This window comes from Aquarana catesbeiana, linkage group LG03, assembly GCF_042186555.1.
Source record: "Aquarana catesbeiana isolate 2022-GZ linkage group LG03, ASM4218655v1, whole genome shotgun sequence".
Lineage (NCBI taxonomy): Eukaryota > Metazoa > Chordata > Amphibia > Anura > Ranidae > Aquarana > Aquarana catesbeiana.
This window is the reverse complement of record NC_133326.1, coordinates 8865152-8878426: the sequence shown is the minus strand read 5'-3', so window position 1 is coordinate 8878426 and position 13275 is coordinate 8865152. Positions and strand designations below refer to the sequence as shown.

General features: G+C 43.3%; 1 protein-coding gene across 2 annotated transcripts in view; it reads left to right on the top strand.

The window, feature by feature from the left end:
* FAH (fumarylacetoacetate hydrolase) overlaps positions 1–13275 on the top strand; it is an 81080-nt gene that overhangs the window by 41430 nt on the left and 26375 nt on the right. For both annotated transcript variants that reach the window (XM_073618243.1, XM_073618242.1), the window contains exons 6-8: positions 1609–1706; positions 1838–1890; positions 11302–11401. In XM_073618243.1, coding sequence (XP_073474344.1) covers positions 1609–1706; positions 1838–1890; positions 11302–11401 — 251 coding nt within the window. The remainder of the gene's footprint in view (positions 1–1608; positions 1707–1837; positions 1891–11301; positions 11402–13275) is intronic.

Genomic DNA, 13275 nt, shown 5'->3' with positions numbered 1-13275 from the left:
CATGTTTGTCCAGTTATAGGTGAACCTTCATCCATGTTTGTCCAGTTATAGGTGAACCTTCGTCCATGTTTGTCCAGTTATAGGTGAACCTTCGTCCATGTTTGTCCAGTTATAGGTGAACCTTCGTCCATGTTTGTCCAGTTATAGGTGAACCTTAGTCCATGTTCATCCAGTTATAGGTAAACCTTCACTATCTTTGTCCAGTTATAGGTGAACCTTCATTCATTTTTGACCAATTATAGATGAACCTTCATCCATGTTTGTCCAGTTATAGGTGAACCTTCATCCATGTTTGTCCAGTTATAGGTGTACCTTAGTCCATGTTCATCCAGTTATAGGTAAACCTTCACTATGTTTGTCCAGTTATAGGTGAAAATTCATTCATTTTTGACCACTTATAGATGAAACTTCATCCATGCTTGTCCAGTTATAGGTGAACCTTCATCCACTTTTTTCCAGTTATAGGTGAACCTTCATCCACTTTTTTCCAGTTATAGGTGAACTTTTGTCCACGTTTGTCCAGTTATAGGTGAACCTATGTCCATGTTTGTCCAGTTGTTGTGGATCAGTGATGAAGATTTTTGTGTGCTTCGTCCCTGCCCCCAAATATTACATACTTTATACACTTTTTTGGGATCTGAGCCTTTCGTGTGCTACCCACTTGAATCCATTTTATTAGTGATGAGCCAAACTGTTCTGAGTTCAGTTCAAACACAGTTTGGGGAGGGGCTTATTGGAACCTGGAAGCCCCCGTTTATTAAGGGGGGCCCCTAGATATCAGCCCCCTAGGGTTCTGCATTAAGGGAGGTGCTTATTTGAATCTGGAAGCCCCCTTCATTAATAATGGGGGCCCCCAGATATCACCCTCCTTACTATGTGAATGAGTATGGGGTACCCCTACACATAAAAAAAAGATGTAACCTAGAATTAAAGACACCCAAACAATTGACAAGTCCTTTATTAAAAAAAATCGATATCCCTCCAAAAATGTCCGTCATTGTAAAAGCATTGCCAATCGCCATGCCCGCCACCCTCTGACTCACCAGATCAATATTCAGTGCTTACTCCTTTAATACATCCAGTGCCTCACATTTCTCCTCTGCACCCCCATAATATATACAATATCTCATGCCTTTACTACAAACCGTACCTCACAGCAGGTCCACCATGAAATCATGGGGCCCCATACTGCCTGACTGACGGGGCCCCTACCCATTTGGGGAGGGATGAGCCAACAGTTCAGTCCAAACCTAGATTCAGACTGAACTTGGGCTATTCAGGTGCCCAAACTATTGCCTCTTGTTCCCACAAATAAGTCAGTAGTCTCCTCTCTGTCCTTGGCTCCTGCTGGTGAACTGATGGGGCCCGGGGAACTTTTTTTTTAATTGCTGGGAGTCACGGCGCATGGGATTCCTGTGCATATGTCCAAAGGTATTAAAGTCCCCTCACTGCTCCTTGGCCACCTACTGGACTGATGAGGCCTGAACCCCATACAGAAGGGCCAGCTGTACCCCCCCCCCCCTTGATGGCCCTATCTCATAGTTATTACTTATTTCTCGCATACTTCATGTTTTTTTTAATGTGTGTTTGCCTATTTATCTTACACAGGTTGCACCTTCCAGTTGGCTATCATGGACGGGCGTCTTCCGTCCTGATATCTGGGACACCAATTCGCAGACCAAGGGGGCAGATTAGGCCAAGTGATGGTAAATGATGGTTGGATGTCTGTTGAGATATTTTCTGTAATTTCTGATGTCCATTATTGTGCTTATCCATGTTGTGTGTGAATGATGGATCCCGCGTTCCTTCACTGATAGAAAATCAATTCTTATTTCAGACAAACCTCCCATATTTGAGGCCAGCAAACTCCTGGACATCGAGCTGGAGATGGTGAGAAATATTTATATATATATATATATATATATTTTTTAATGGCTTATTACAAGTTCTTTTTATAGTGCAGTCCAATCACATCGGTTCCTATTCCAAGGAGCTCACAATCTAAGGTCCCCATTTCACATATACACTATATTGACCTTTAATGGCATCCCAGTCTTAGTCCGTAGGGTTCCGTATTGCGTTTGCCCACCCTTTGCAGCTATAACAGCTTCAACTCTTCTGGGAAGGCCGTCCACAAGGGTTAGGAGGGTGTCTATGGGAATGTTTGACCATTCTTCCAGAAGAGCATTTGTGAGGTCAGGCACTGATGTTGGGGCATTCATGGTGCAAATTTATTTCCTGCAACCACGGGTTGCAGGAAATATATTTGCACGATTCCCCCATCAACACAGACAGTGCTGACCGGGGAATCCCTCCTTCTGAGCTATTGTCTTCTCCCAGTGGGGATTGAGGAGGGCAGGGAAGCAGCCCCTGCCGAGAGAAGGCAATCCAACATTCACAATAAAAAAGTCCTGCAAAAACTGACAGTACAGGCTCTTTGTTCAGCAAATGGCTGTGTTTAGGTTCTTTGTCCCCCCCCCTTCCTGCCAACATCATTTCCTGCCCTGAGCTTCATGAACCAGTCCAACAAGTCAATTAGCATATGAAACCCTTACAAATGCCATACATATATACAAGTGACTGGCCTCAGGTGATACACAGAGATTAAACAAATTCTCCTACAAGTTGGACTTGTTTATCTGCAGTCCCCTACAATCTTCTAGAATTTTTTAGAACCTTAACCACTTGAGCCCCGGACCATTATGCTGCCTAAGGACCAGAGGTCTTTTTCCAATTTGGCACTGCGTCGCTTTAACTGCTAATTGCGCGGTTATGCAATGCTGTACCCAAACGAAATTTGCGTCCTTTTCTTCCCACAAATAGAGCTTTCTTTTGATGGTATTTGATCACTTCTGCAGTTTTTATTTTTTGCGCTATAAACGGAAAAAGACCGAAAATTTTGAAAAAAAATGATATTTTCTACTTTTTGTTATAAAAAAAATCCAATAAACTCAATTTTAGTCATACATTTAGGCCAAAATGTATTCGGCCACATGTCTTTGGTAAAAAAAATGTCAATAAGCGTATATTTATTGGTTTGCGCAAAAGTTATAGCGTCTACAAACTAGGGTACATTTTCTGGAATTTACACAGCTTTTAGTTTATGACTGCCTATGTCATTTCTTGAGGTGCTAAAATGGCAGGGCAGTACAAAACCCCCCCAAATGACCCCATTTTGGAAAGTAGACACCCCAAGGAAATTGCTGATAGGCATGTTGAACCCATTGAATATTTATTTTTTTTGTCCCAAGTGATTGAATAATGACAAAAAAAAAAAAAAAAAAAAATATTTACAAAAAGTTGTCACTAAATGATATATTGCTCACACAGGCCATGGGCCTATGTGGAATTGCACCCCAAAATATATTCAGCTACTTCTCCTGAGTACGGGGATACCACATGTGTGGGACTTTTTGGGAGCCTAGCCGCGTATGGGACCCCGAAAACCAATCACCGCCTTCAGGATTTCTAAGGGTGTAACTTTTTGATTTCACTCTTCACTGCCTATCACAGTTTCGGAGGCCATGGAATGCCCAGGTGGCACAACCCCCCCCCAAATGACCCCATTTTGGAAAGTAGACACCCCAAGCTATTTGCTGAGAGGCATATTGAGTCCATGGAATATTTTATATTTTGACACAAGTTGCGGGAAAGTGACACTTTTTTTTTTTTTTTTTTTTTGCACAAAGTTGTCACTAAATGATATATTGCTCACACAGGCCATGGGCCTATGTGGAATTGCACCCCAAAATACATTTAGCTGCTTCTCCTGAGTATGGGGATACCACATGTGTGGGACTTTTTGGGAGCCTAGCCGCGTACGGGGCCCCGAAAACCAATCACCGCCTTCAGCGTTTTTAAGGGCGTGAATTTTTGATTTTACTCTTCACTGCCTAACACCGTTTCGGAGGCCATGGAATGCCCAGGTGGCACAAACCCCCCCCAAATGACCCCATTTTGGAAAGTAGACACCCCAAGCTATTTGCTGAGAGGCATGGTGAGTATTTTGCAGCTCTCATTTGTTTTTGAAAATGAAGAAAGACAAGAAAAAACTTTTTTTTTTTTTCTTTTTTCAAATTTCAAAACTTTGTGACAAAAAGTGAGGTCTGCAAAATACTCACTATACCTCTCAGCAAATAGCTTGGGGTGTCTACTTTCCAAAATGGGGTCATTTGGGGGGGGTTTGTGCCACCTGGGCATTCCATGGCCTCCGAAACTGTGATAGGCAGTGAAGAGTGAAATCAAAAATTCACGCCCCTTAGAAAGCCTGAAGGCGGTGCTTGGTTTTCGGGGTCCCGTACACGGCTAGGCTCCCAAAAAGTCTCACACATGTGGTATCCCCGTACTCAGGAGAAGCAGCAGAATGTATTTTGGGGTGTAATTTCACATATTCCCATGGCATGTTTGAGCAATATATCATTTAGTGACAACTTTGTGCAAAAAAAAAAAAAAAAAATTTGTCTCTTTCCCGCAACTTGTGTCGCAATATAAAATATTCCATGGACTCGACATGCCTCTCAGCAAATAGCTTGGGGTGTCTACTTTCCAAAATGGGGTCATTTGGGGGGGGTTTTGAACTGTCCTGGCATTTTATGCACAACATTTAGAAGCTTATGTCACACATCACCCACTCTTCTAACCACTTGAAGACAAAGCCCTTTCTGACACTTATTTTTTACATGAAAAAGTTTTTTTTTTTTTGCAAGAAAATTACTTTGAACCCCCAAACATTATATATTTTTTTAAAGCAAATGCCCTACAGATTAAAATGGTGGGTGTTTCATTTTTTGTTTTCACACAGTATTTGCGCAGCGATTTTTCAAACGCATTTTTTGGGGAAAAAACACACTTTTTTAAATTTTAATGCACTAAAACACACTATATTGCCCAAATGTTTGATGAAATAAAAAAGATGATCTTAGACCGAGTACATGGATACCAAACATGACATGCTTTACAATTGCGCACAAACGTGCAGTGGCAACAAAATAAATACATTTTTAAAAGCCTTTAAAAGCCTTTACAGGTTACCACTTTAGATCTACAGAGGAGGTCTACTGCAAAAATTACTGCCCTCGATCTGACCTTCGCGGCGATACCTCACATGCATGGTGCAATTGCTGTTTACGTTTGACGACAGACCGCCGCTTGCGTTCGCCTTAGCGCAAGAGCAGGGGGCGACAGGGGTGCTTTTTTTTTTTTTTTTTTTTTTCTTTATTATTTTTTTGCTTTTTTATCTTATTTTTAAACTGTTCCTTTCATTTTTTTTTTTTTTAAATCATTTTTATTGTTATCTCGGGGAATGTAAATATCCCCTATGATAGCAATAGGTAGTGACAGGTACTCTTTTTTGAAAAAATTGGGGTCTATTAGACCCTAGATCTCTCCTCTGCCCTCAAAGCATCTGACCACACCAAGATCGGTGTGATAAAATGCTTCCCCAATTTCCCAATGGCGCTATTTACATCCGGCGAAATCTAAGTCATAAAATGCTCGTAGCTTCCGGTTTCTTAGGCCATAGAGATGTTTGGAGCCACTCTTGTCTCTGATCAGCTCTATGGTCAGCTGGCTGAATCACCGGCTGCATTCTCAGGTTCCCTGTTGAGACAGGAGAGCCAGAGAAAAACACGGAAGACGGTGGGGGGGGGGGGGGCATTCCCTCCCACGGCTTGTAAAGGCAGTCTAGAGGCTAATTAGCCGCTAGGATTGCTTTTACATGAAAGCCGACCGCTGGCTGAAAAGAATGATACCAAGATGATACCTAAACCTGCAGGCATCATTCTGGTATAACCACTCAAAGTTGTGAATGGCGTACCTGAAGACAAAAAAATGGTTAACAATAAAGCACAGTAAACAATAAAGTATAAATAATTACATACCTGAAAAACAAACATGATAAAACATAATAACAATAACAATAACAATAACAATAAAACACTGCAGAATAGAATACAGTAAAAAAAGAGCAGAACAATAGAGAGAGAGAATAGAGAGAGAGAACAATAAAACGACAACTATTTTTTTTTATTTTATATATATTTTTTTTTTTTTTACACTTTTTTTGTAACTAACTTTTATAACTGTAACCGGTTCCAGGTTCGGGTCTCTCAAAATGCGATGGCATCTTGGGAGACCCTGTGAAAGTGTGCCTAGTCTGTGCAATGCTGTACCCTACGCTAATACTCAACTAGTGAATGGTAGCGTTCAAAACATTCACCAATGCAAAGACCAGGATTGTCAGGACAGAAGGGACAATAATAGCGGGTGTCACGCCTATATCCGCGTTTGCTGCAGACACAACATCTTTTTGGGGGGGGTTCGTTGGGTAGGGGTACTCGGGAGCACATAAAAATGCCTCTCATGCAGCCGACTGCATTTCGTTGGGGGATGTGAATGGGGGAAGTACGGGCGCTGCAGAAGTGGTGGGTTCCCAATTAGGATTGGCGAATGCAGCAGGAAGGGCACTATGGGCACGACGGGCCTGTGTTTGTCTTTTTGGTGGCAGCGGGACACTACTTGTGCTTGTCACCTCACCAGCTTGAACTGCACTTATGGGACTCGCCACGTCACCAAGTGTTACTGCAGTGCTGGTTTGACTACGACCGGGGTGTACTAGGCCGCTGGTGCTTGCCAGTTCAATAAAAAGCTTCCAAAAAAACTGTTAGCGATCGCAGGGATCAGGCCTGACTCTGCGAACGCTGCAGTTATGCGTTTAGTGTTTTGTAAGTGACAGTGATCGATCGATACTGCACTTGGGTGGGCTGGACTGGGCCGGGCGGAGGGGCAAAATGCAGGTGCTAGCAGGTATCTGGGTTGATCCCGCTAACACTGCGTTTTTGGGAACCCTAAACTGCTGGGGACGCTAGTATAGATCTGATCTGATCGGATCAGATATTGATCCGTTCAGATACTATACCACTAAAGGAGGCGTATGCTGCGTGCGTGGGTGTTAGCGGTACTGGCGCTAACCTGACGCTGCCTGGGGCCGGTGCTTGCTAGTTCACCAAAATGCTACCAAAAAAACTGTTAGCGATCGCAGGGATCAGGCCTGACTCTGCGAACGCTGCAGTTATGCGTTTAGTGCCTTGTAAGTGTCAGTGATCGATCGATACTGCACTTGGGTGGGCTGGGCTGGGCCGGGCGGAGGGGCACAACACAGGTGCTAGCAGGTATCTGGGCTGATCCCGCTAACACTGCGTTTTTGGGAACCCTAAACTGCTGGGGACGCTAGTATAGATCTGATCGGATCAGATATTGATCCGATCAGATACTATACCACTAAGGGAGGTGTACGGTGCGTGCGTGGGTGTTAGCGGTACTGGCGCTAACCTGACGCTGCCTGGTGCTTGCTTGCCAGTTCACCAAAATGCTACCAAAAAAACTGTTAGCGATCACAGGGATCAGGCCTGACTCTGCGAACGCTGCAGTTATGCGTTTAGTGTTTTGTAAGTGACAGTGATCGATCGATACTGCACTTGGGTGGGCTGGGCGGAGGGGCAAAACGCAGGTGCTAGCGGGTATCTGGGCTGATCCCGCTAACACTGTGTTTTTGGGAACCCTAAACTGCTGGGGACGCTAGTATAGATCTGATCAGATCAGATATTGATCCGATCAGATACTATACCACTAAGGGAGGCGCATGCTGCGTGCGTGGGTGTTAGCGGTACTGGCGCTAATCTGACGCTGCCTGGGGCGACGCATATCACCGCCGGGCGATCAGGGGGCTAAACCTTTATTAGGTAATAAACGGCGGGTGCCCTGACACTATAAAAAATAAACGAACTAACCTGCGTCACCCGTAACGGTTATACGGTGATCAGTGGTGAAAGGGTTAACTAGGGGGCAATCAAGGGGTTAAAACATTTATTAGGTAGTATATGGGGGTCCCTGTCACTATAAAACGCTGACGGCGAACCTAAATATTTACCTCACTAACTAGCGTCACCAGCGACACTAATACAGCGATCAGAAAAATGATCGCTTAGCAACACTGGTGACAGGGGGTGATCAAGGGGTTAAAACTTTATTAGGGGGGGTTAGGGGGGTACCCTAGACCTAAAGGGGGGTAATACTCACTGTCCCAACACTGTAACTGTCACAAACTGACACTATGCAGTAATCAGAAAAAAAAAAAAAAAAAAAAAAAAAAACCTGCTGGTGTCAGTTTGTGACAGGGGGGGGGGGGGGTGATTGGGGGGGGATCGGGGGGCGATCGGGGGGGGGATCGGGGTGTTTTGTATGCCTGGCATGTTCTACTGTGTGTGTAGTGTGTTGTGCACTCACATTGATGTCTTCTCCCCTCGGCGCTGGAACGGAAAATACCGAGCCGAGGGGAGATGACATCATTTCCTTTGCTGCTGTTTAGCATACAGCAGCAAAGGAGTGTTCCCATTGGCCGGCGGCGATCGCGAGGGGGGGGCCACGAACGGATGGCCTCCCCCTCATCTCGGATCGCCGGGGAACAGAACGGGACCGCTTCGGGCACCGGGGGGGGGGTCCGATCGGACCCCCCACCCGCGAGAGGCAAATCACGTACATGTACGTGATTTTGCCTGCCCGTGCCGCCTTGCCGACGTAAATCGGCGTTAGGCGGTCCTTAAGTGGTTAAGATCATTCACAAGCTCCTCCCGTGTAGTTCTGGGCTGATCCTTCACTTTTCTCATGACCATCCTCATACCATGAGGGGAAATCCTGCATGGAGCTCCAGACCGAGGGCGATTGATGGTTATTTTGTATTTCTTCCATTTGTGAATAATCGCACCAACAGTTGTTGTCTCCTTCCCACCAAGCTTCTTGCTGATGGTCTTGTAGCCCATTCAGTGTTGCCAACCTACCAGATTGAAATTTACTGGCACAGCCAAGTTTTTACTGGCATTTCCAAAAGTTTTTAAAAATTACAGTTTTAAGGGCGAATTTCAGTATTTAGGCAACAAACAAGTTACATGTGCAATTAGCAGTGTGATTTAAGGTAGATATTAAGTCAAAAAACATATTTCTTATTTTCAGTATAGTAAATGCGGATTATTGTAACCCATCAGTATTTTGTCACCTATGTCAAACGAGAGATTTCCCCTTAATTTTTGTCCCCAAAGAGAGAGAGAGAGAGAGACTCTGCTCCCACATTCGGTTCGGTTCACACAGGGGCGGCACGACTTGCAGGTCGCCTCAGCGAGGCGACCTGCAAACGACTTCCGCGGCAACTTGCAAAACGACTTCTGTATAGAAGTCTATGCAAGTCGCCCCCGAAGTAGTACAGGAACCTTTTTCTAAGTTGGAGCGACTTGCGTCGCTCCTATTAGAATGGTTCCATTGTACAGAACGGGAGGCAACTTGTCAGGCGGCTAGGTCGCCTGACAAGTCGCCCCTGTGTGAACCGGCTCTTACTGTACATTACTGCCCACCATTCGGTTACTGTACTGCCCACCGTTCAGTTACTGTACATTACTACCCACCATTCAGGTACTATACATTACTGCCCACCATTCGGTTACTGTACATTACTGTCCACCATTCAGTTACTGTACTTTACTACCCACCGTTCGGTTACTGTACATTACTGCCCACCATTCGGTTACTGTACATTACTGCCCACCGTTCGGTTACTGTATTACTGCCCACCGTTCGGTTACTGTACTTTACTGCCCACCGTTCGGTTACTGTACTGCCCACTATTCAGTTACTGTACATTACTGCCCACCATTCGGTTACTGTACTTTACTACCCACCGTTCGGTTACTGTATTACTGCCCACCATTCGGTTACTGTACATTACTGCCCACCGTTCGGTTACTGTACTTTACTGCCCACCGTTCGGTTACTGTACTGCCCACTATTCAGTTACTGTACATTACTGCCCACCATTCGGTTACTGTACATTACTGCCCACCGTTCGGTTACTGTATTACTGCCCACCATTTGGTAACTGTACATTACTGCCCACCGTTCGGTTACTGTATTACTGCCCACCGTTCGGTTACTGTACATTACTGCCCACCGTTCGGTTACTGTACATTACTGCCCACCATTCGTTTGCTAGGGGTTACTGCACAATGATTACCTGCAACTCCTTGTCCCCCTCTGCAAACTGCTCTGTCCTGCCGTTGCTTTATTAATCATCACCCCCACTGCTGGTAGAAGGGTGAGGAAGAATGTACACAGCCCTGTCTGTGTGTCCTTGATCTCTGTGCTCGTTCTGCTGACCGGAGAAGGGGGAGGGGGGGCCAGGGGGGGCCGGGGGGCACATCACAGAGAGCCTGCTCTGGCTCACTCCTTGTCACAGACTCACAGCCGCTCTGGTCCTGACAGCGGAGAAGCAGACTCTCTAGAACATGCAGCCCACAGCCGTGCCTCTCCTCTGTCACAGTGGGGCCAGGAGAACAAGGGAGGGTGATGCCTGGTAATGTAAAGTGCAGGGAGCAGAGCAGACTCCCGCCCGCCTCAATACAGCGCAGACACACTTTCAGCTGGCTGCATCTTCTTGTCAAATGTGGCGGGCTGCAGGAGGAGGGCTGGTTACAGTAATGCTGATTGGCTGAGAGGAGGTGGTGGGTGGAGCAATTCTCAGAGGTGCAGATCGGATCGTCTCGGCAGCTGGCCCCCGGGCATCTCCGGGAATTGCGCATGCACAGTTCCAAGCTGAGCTGGTCACAGCCATTTTTACTGGCACTTTTTCCGTGGTATGGACATTTACGGGCGGGGGAAAAGTGCCTGTTTTTACGGGCTGCCCGTAAAAATACGGGCGGTTGGCAACACTGAGCCCATTCCAGCCTTGTGCGGGTCTACAATCTTCTCCCTGACGTCCTCTGACAGCTCTTTGGTCTTCCCCATGATGGTGAGGTTTGAATGGAAGAAAGAGATTCTGTGGACAGGAGTCTTTTATACACATAACGAGTTGTCGTTAGGAGAACCTTCTTACATTGACAGGACTAATCTGTGTACCACATGAGCACCTACTGTAGCCAGTCTGTGGGGGGCAGAATTATTGTTGGTTGGTAGGGAATCAAATACTTATTTTACTCACTGAACTGCAACTCCATTTATAACATTTGTATCCTGTGTTTTTTCTGGATTTTTGGTTGATATTCTGTCTCTATCATATAAAATACACCTATGATAAAAATTATAGACCCTTCATTTCTTTGTAAGTGGGCAAACTTACACAATCTGCAGGGGAGACGATCGTTATTTTCCCGCACGCTACGTAATCCTCCTCAGCCGAGCTGCACTGCAGCAGTAAAGCGACAGGAGGCGGCCGGCAAGTGGTTAAAAAAAATCTGACATTGTGTTTCCCTTTTTGAACAGGCTTTCTTTGTTGGCCCGGGGAACAATTTAGGAGAACCAATTCCCATACAGAGAGCCGATGAGCATATATTTGGCATGGTGCTGATGAACGATTGGAGCGGTAAGACTGCTGGAGGCTTTATTATTCACACAAATTAATTAGAGATGTATTATTTCCGGTATCAAAGATGGCAAAGTTTCAGCCTTTCTGCACAGTGACTGCGAGCGATCCTGAAATAAAACTGCTGCTGTAAAAAAAAACCAAAAAAAAAAAAAAACCACAAGGGTCTATTTTTCAGTTAATCATTTTTGAGAACTAATCGTTTTATTTAATTTTTTACATTTTTTGCAACATACCAAGGTAGCTGATAGACATGTGCAATTCGTTTAGTCCCAAATTAGTTTTTTAAGGAATTTTGACAAATTCATTAATTCGGAAATTTCCACAATTTCTGAATTTCCGAATTTTCGGAATTCGGAATTTCGGTAATTCGGAAATTGGAAAATTTGGAAATTCGAGTTCGGAAATCCGAAAATTTAGAAAATCTGAAAATTCAAAAGAATGAAAATCCAAAAATTCAAAAGAATAAAAATCCGAAAATTCAAAAGAATGAAAATCCAAAAATTTGAAAACCTTGAAAATCTGAAATAACTAACTAATAATAACTATTAAATTCTAGGTATGGGAATTTCCTTTTAAACTTGGCTGTTAGTGAACATAACGAATACGAATTTATCCGAAGTTACGAATTATCTGAAATAACAAATGCCGTATCTAAAAGAATGGAACGTAACGATCTAATAATAATAAATAATAATAATAATAATAAAACCTTTTTATTATTATTATTTAATATCAATTTGTTCCATTCCATTTGTTTAAATGTGGCATTCGTTATTTCAGATAATTCGTAACTAAGTTTGTATTTGTTACGCTCACAAACAGCCAAATTTGAAAGGGAATTCCAATACCTATAGTTTAATAGTTATTAGTTAGAAAATCAGTAAAATTCAAAATAACTAATAATAACTAAATATTAAATTATAGGTATTGTAATTTCCTTTCAAATTTGGCTGTTTGTGAGCGTAACAAATACAAACTTAGTTACGAATTATCTGAAATAACGAATGCCGCATTTAAACAAATGGAATGGAACAAATTGATATTAAATAATAATAATAAAAAGATTTTATTATTATTATTATTATTATTGTTATTTATTATTATTAGATCGTTACGTTCCATTCTTTTAGATACAGCATTCGTTATTTCAGATAATTTGTAACTTTGGATAAATTCCTACTCATTACGTTCACTAACAGCCAAATTTGAAAGGAAATTCCAATACCTATAATGTAATAGTTATTATTAGTTAGTTATTATTTAGAATTTTACTGATTTTCTTTTTTTTTTTTTCAGATTTTCGAATTTTCGAACTTCGAATTTCCAAAAAAAGCAAAAAAAACCAAATGAAACAAACTGACAATTTTTTTTGTCAGTGCACATGTCTAGTAGCTGATAAAAAAATGAAAATAAAAAATAACAAAAAAAAAATTCCAGTACGCAAACAGCAGAGTATAAGTGTAGCGGTACCCCCGTAGGGGCTGCTGAGTGTAGTAGTCCGTCTGTCACCCTGCCCAGCCAGGCACACATTTTTCAAGCATCCAGAGACCTGAAAGCATTTCCTTGCACTTGTTTTTTTTTTTTTTTTTGTATTTTATCGAGGAAAATTTAACTTGGATAGGGATAGGAAACTTATGAGATGCCCAGATAATTGACAGTCAAAATTGGGACCAACTATATACACTGCGGTATATACAATCTCCTCTTCTCCACAGTATATACAATCTCCTCTTCTCCACAGTATATACAATCTCCTCTTCTCCACAGTATATACAATCTCCTCTTCTCCACAGTATATACAATCTCCTCTTCTCCACGGTATATACAATCTCCTCTTCTCCACAGTATATACAATCTCCTCTTCTCCACAG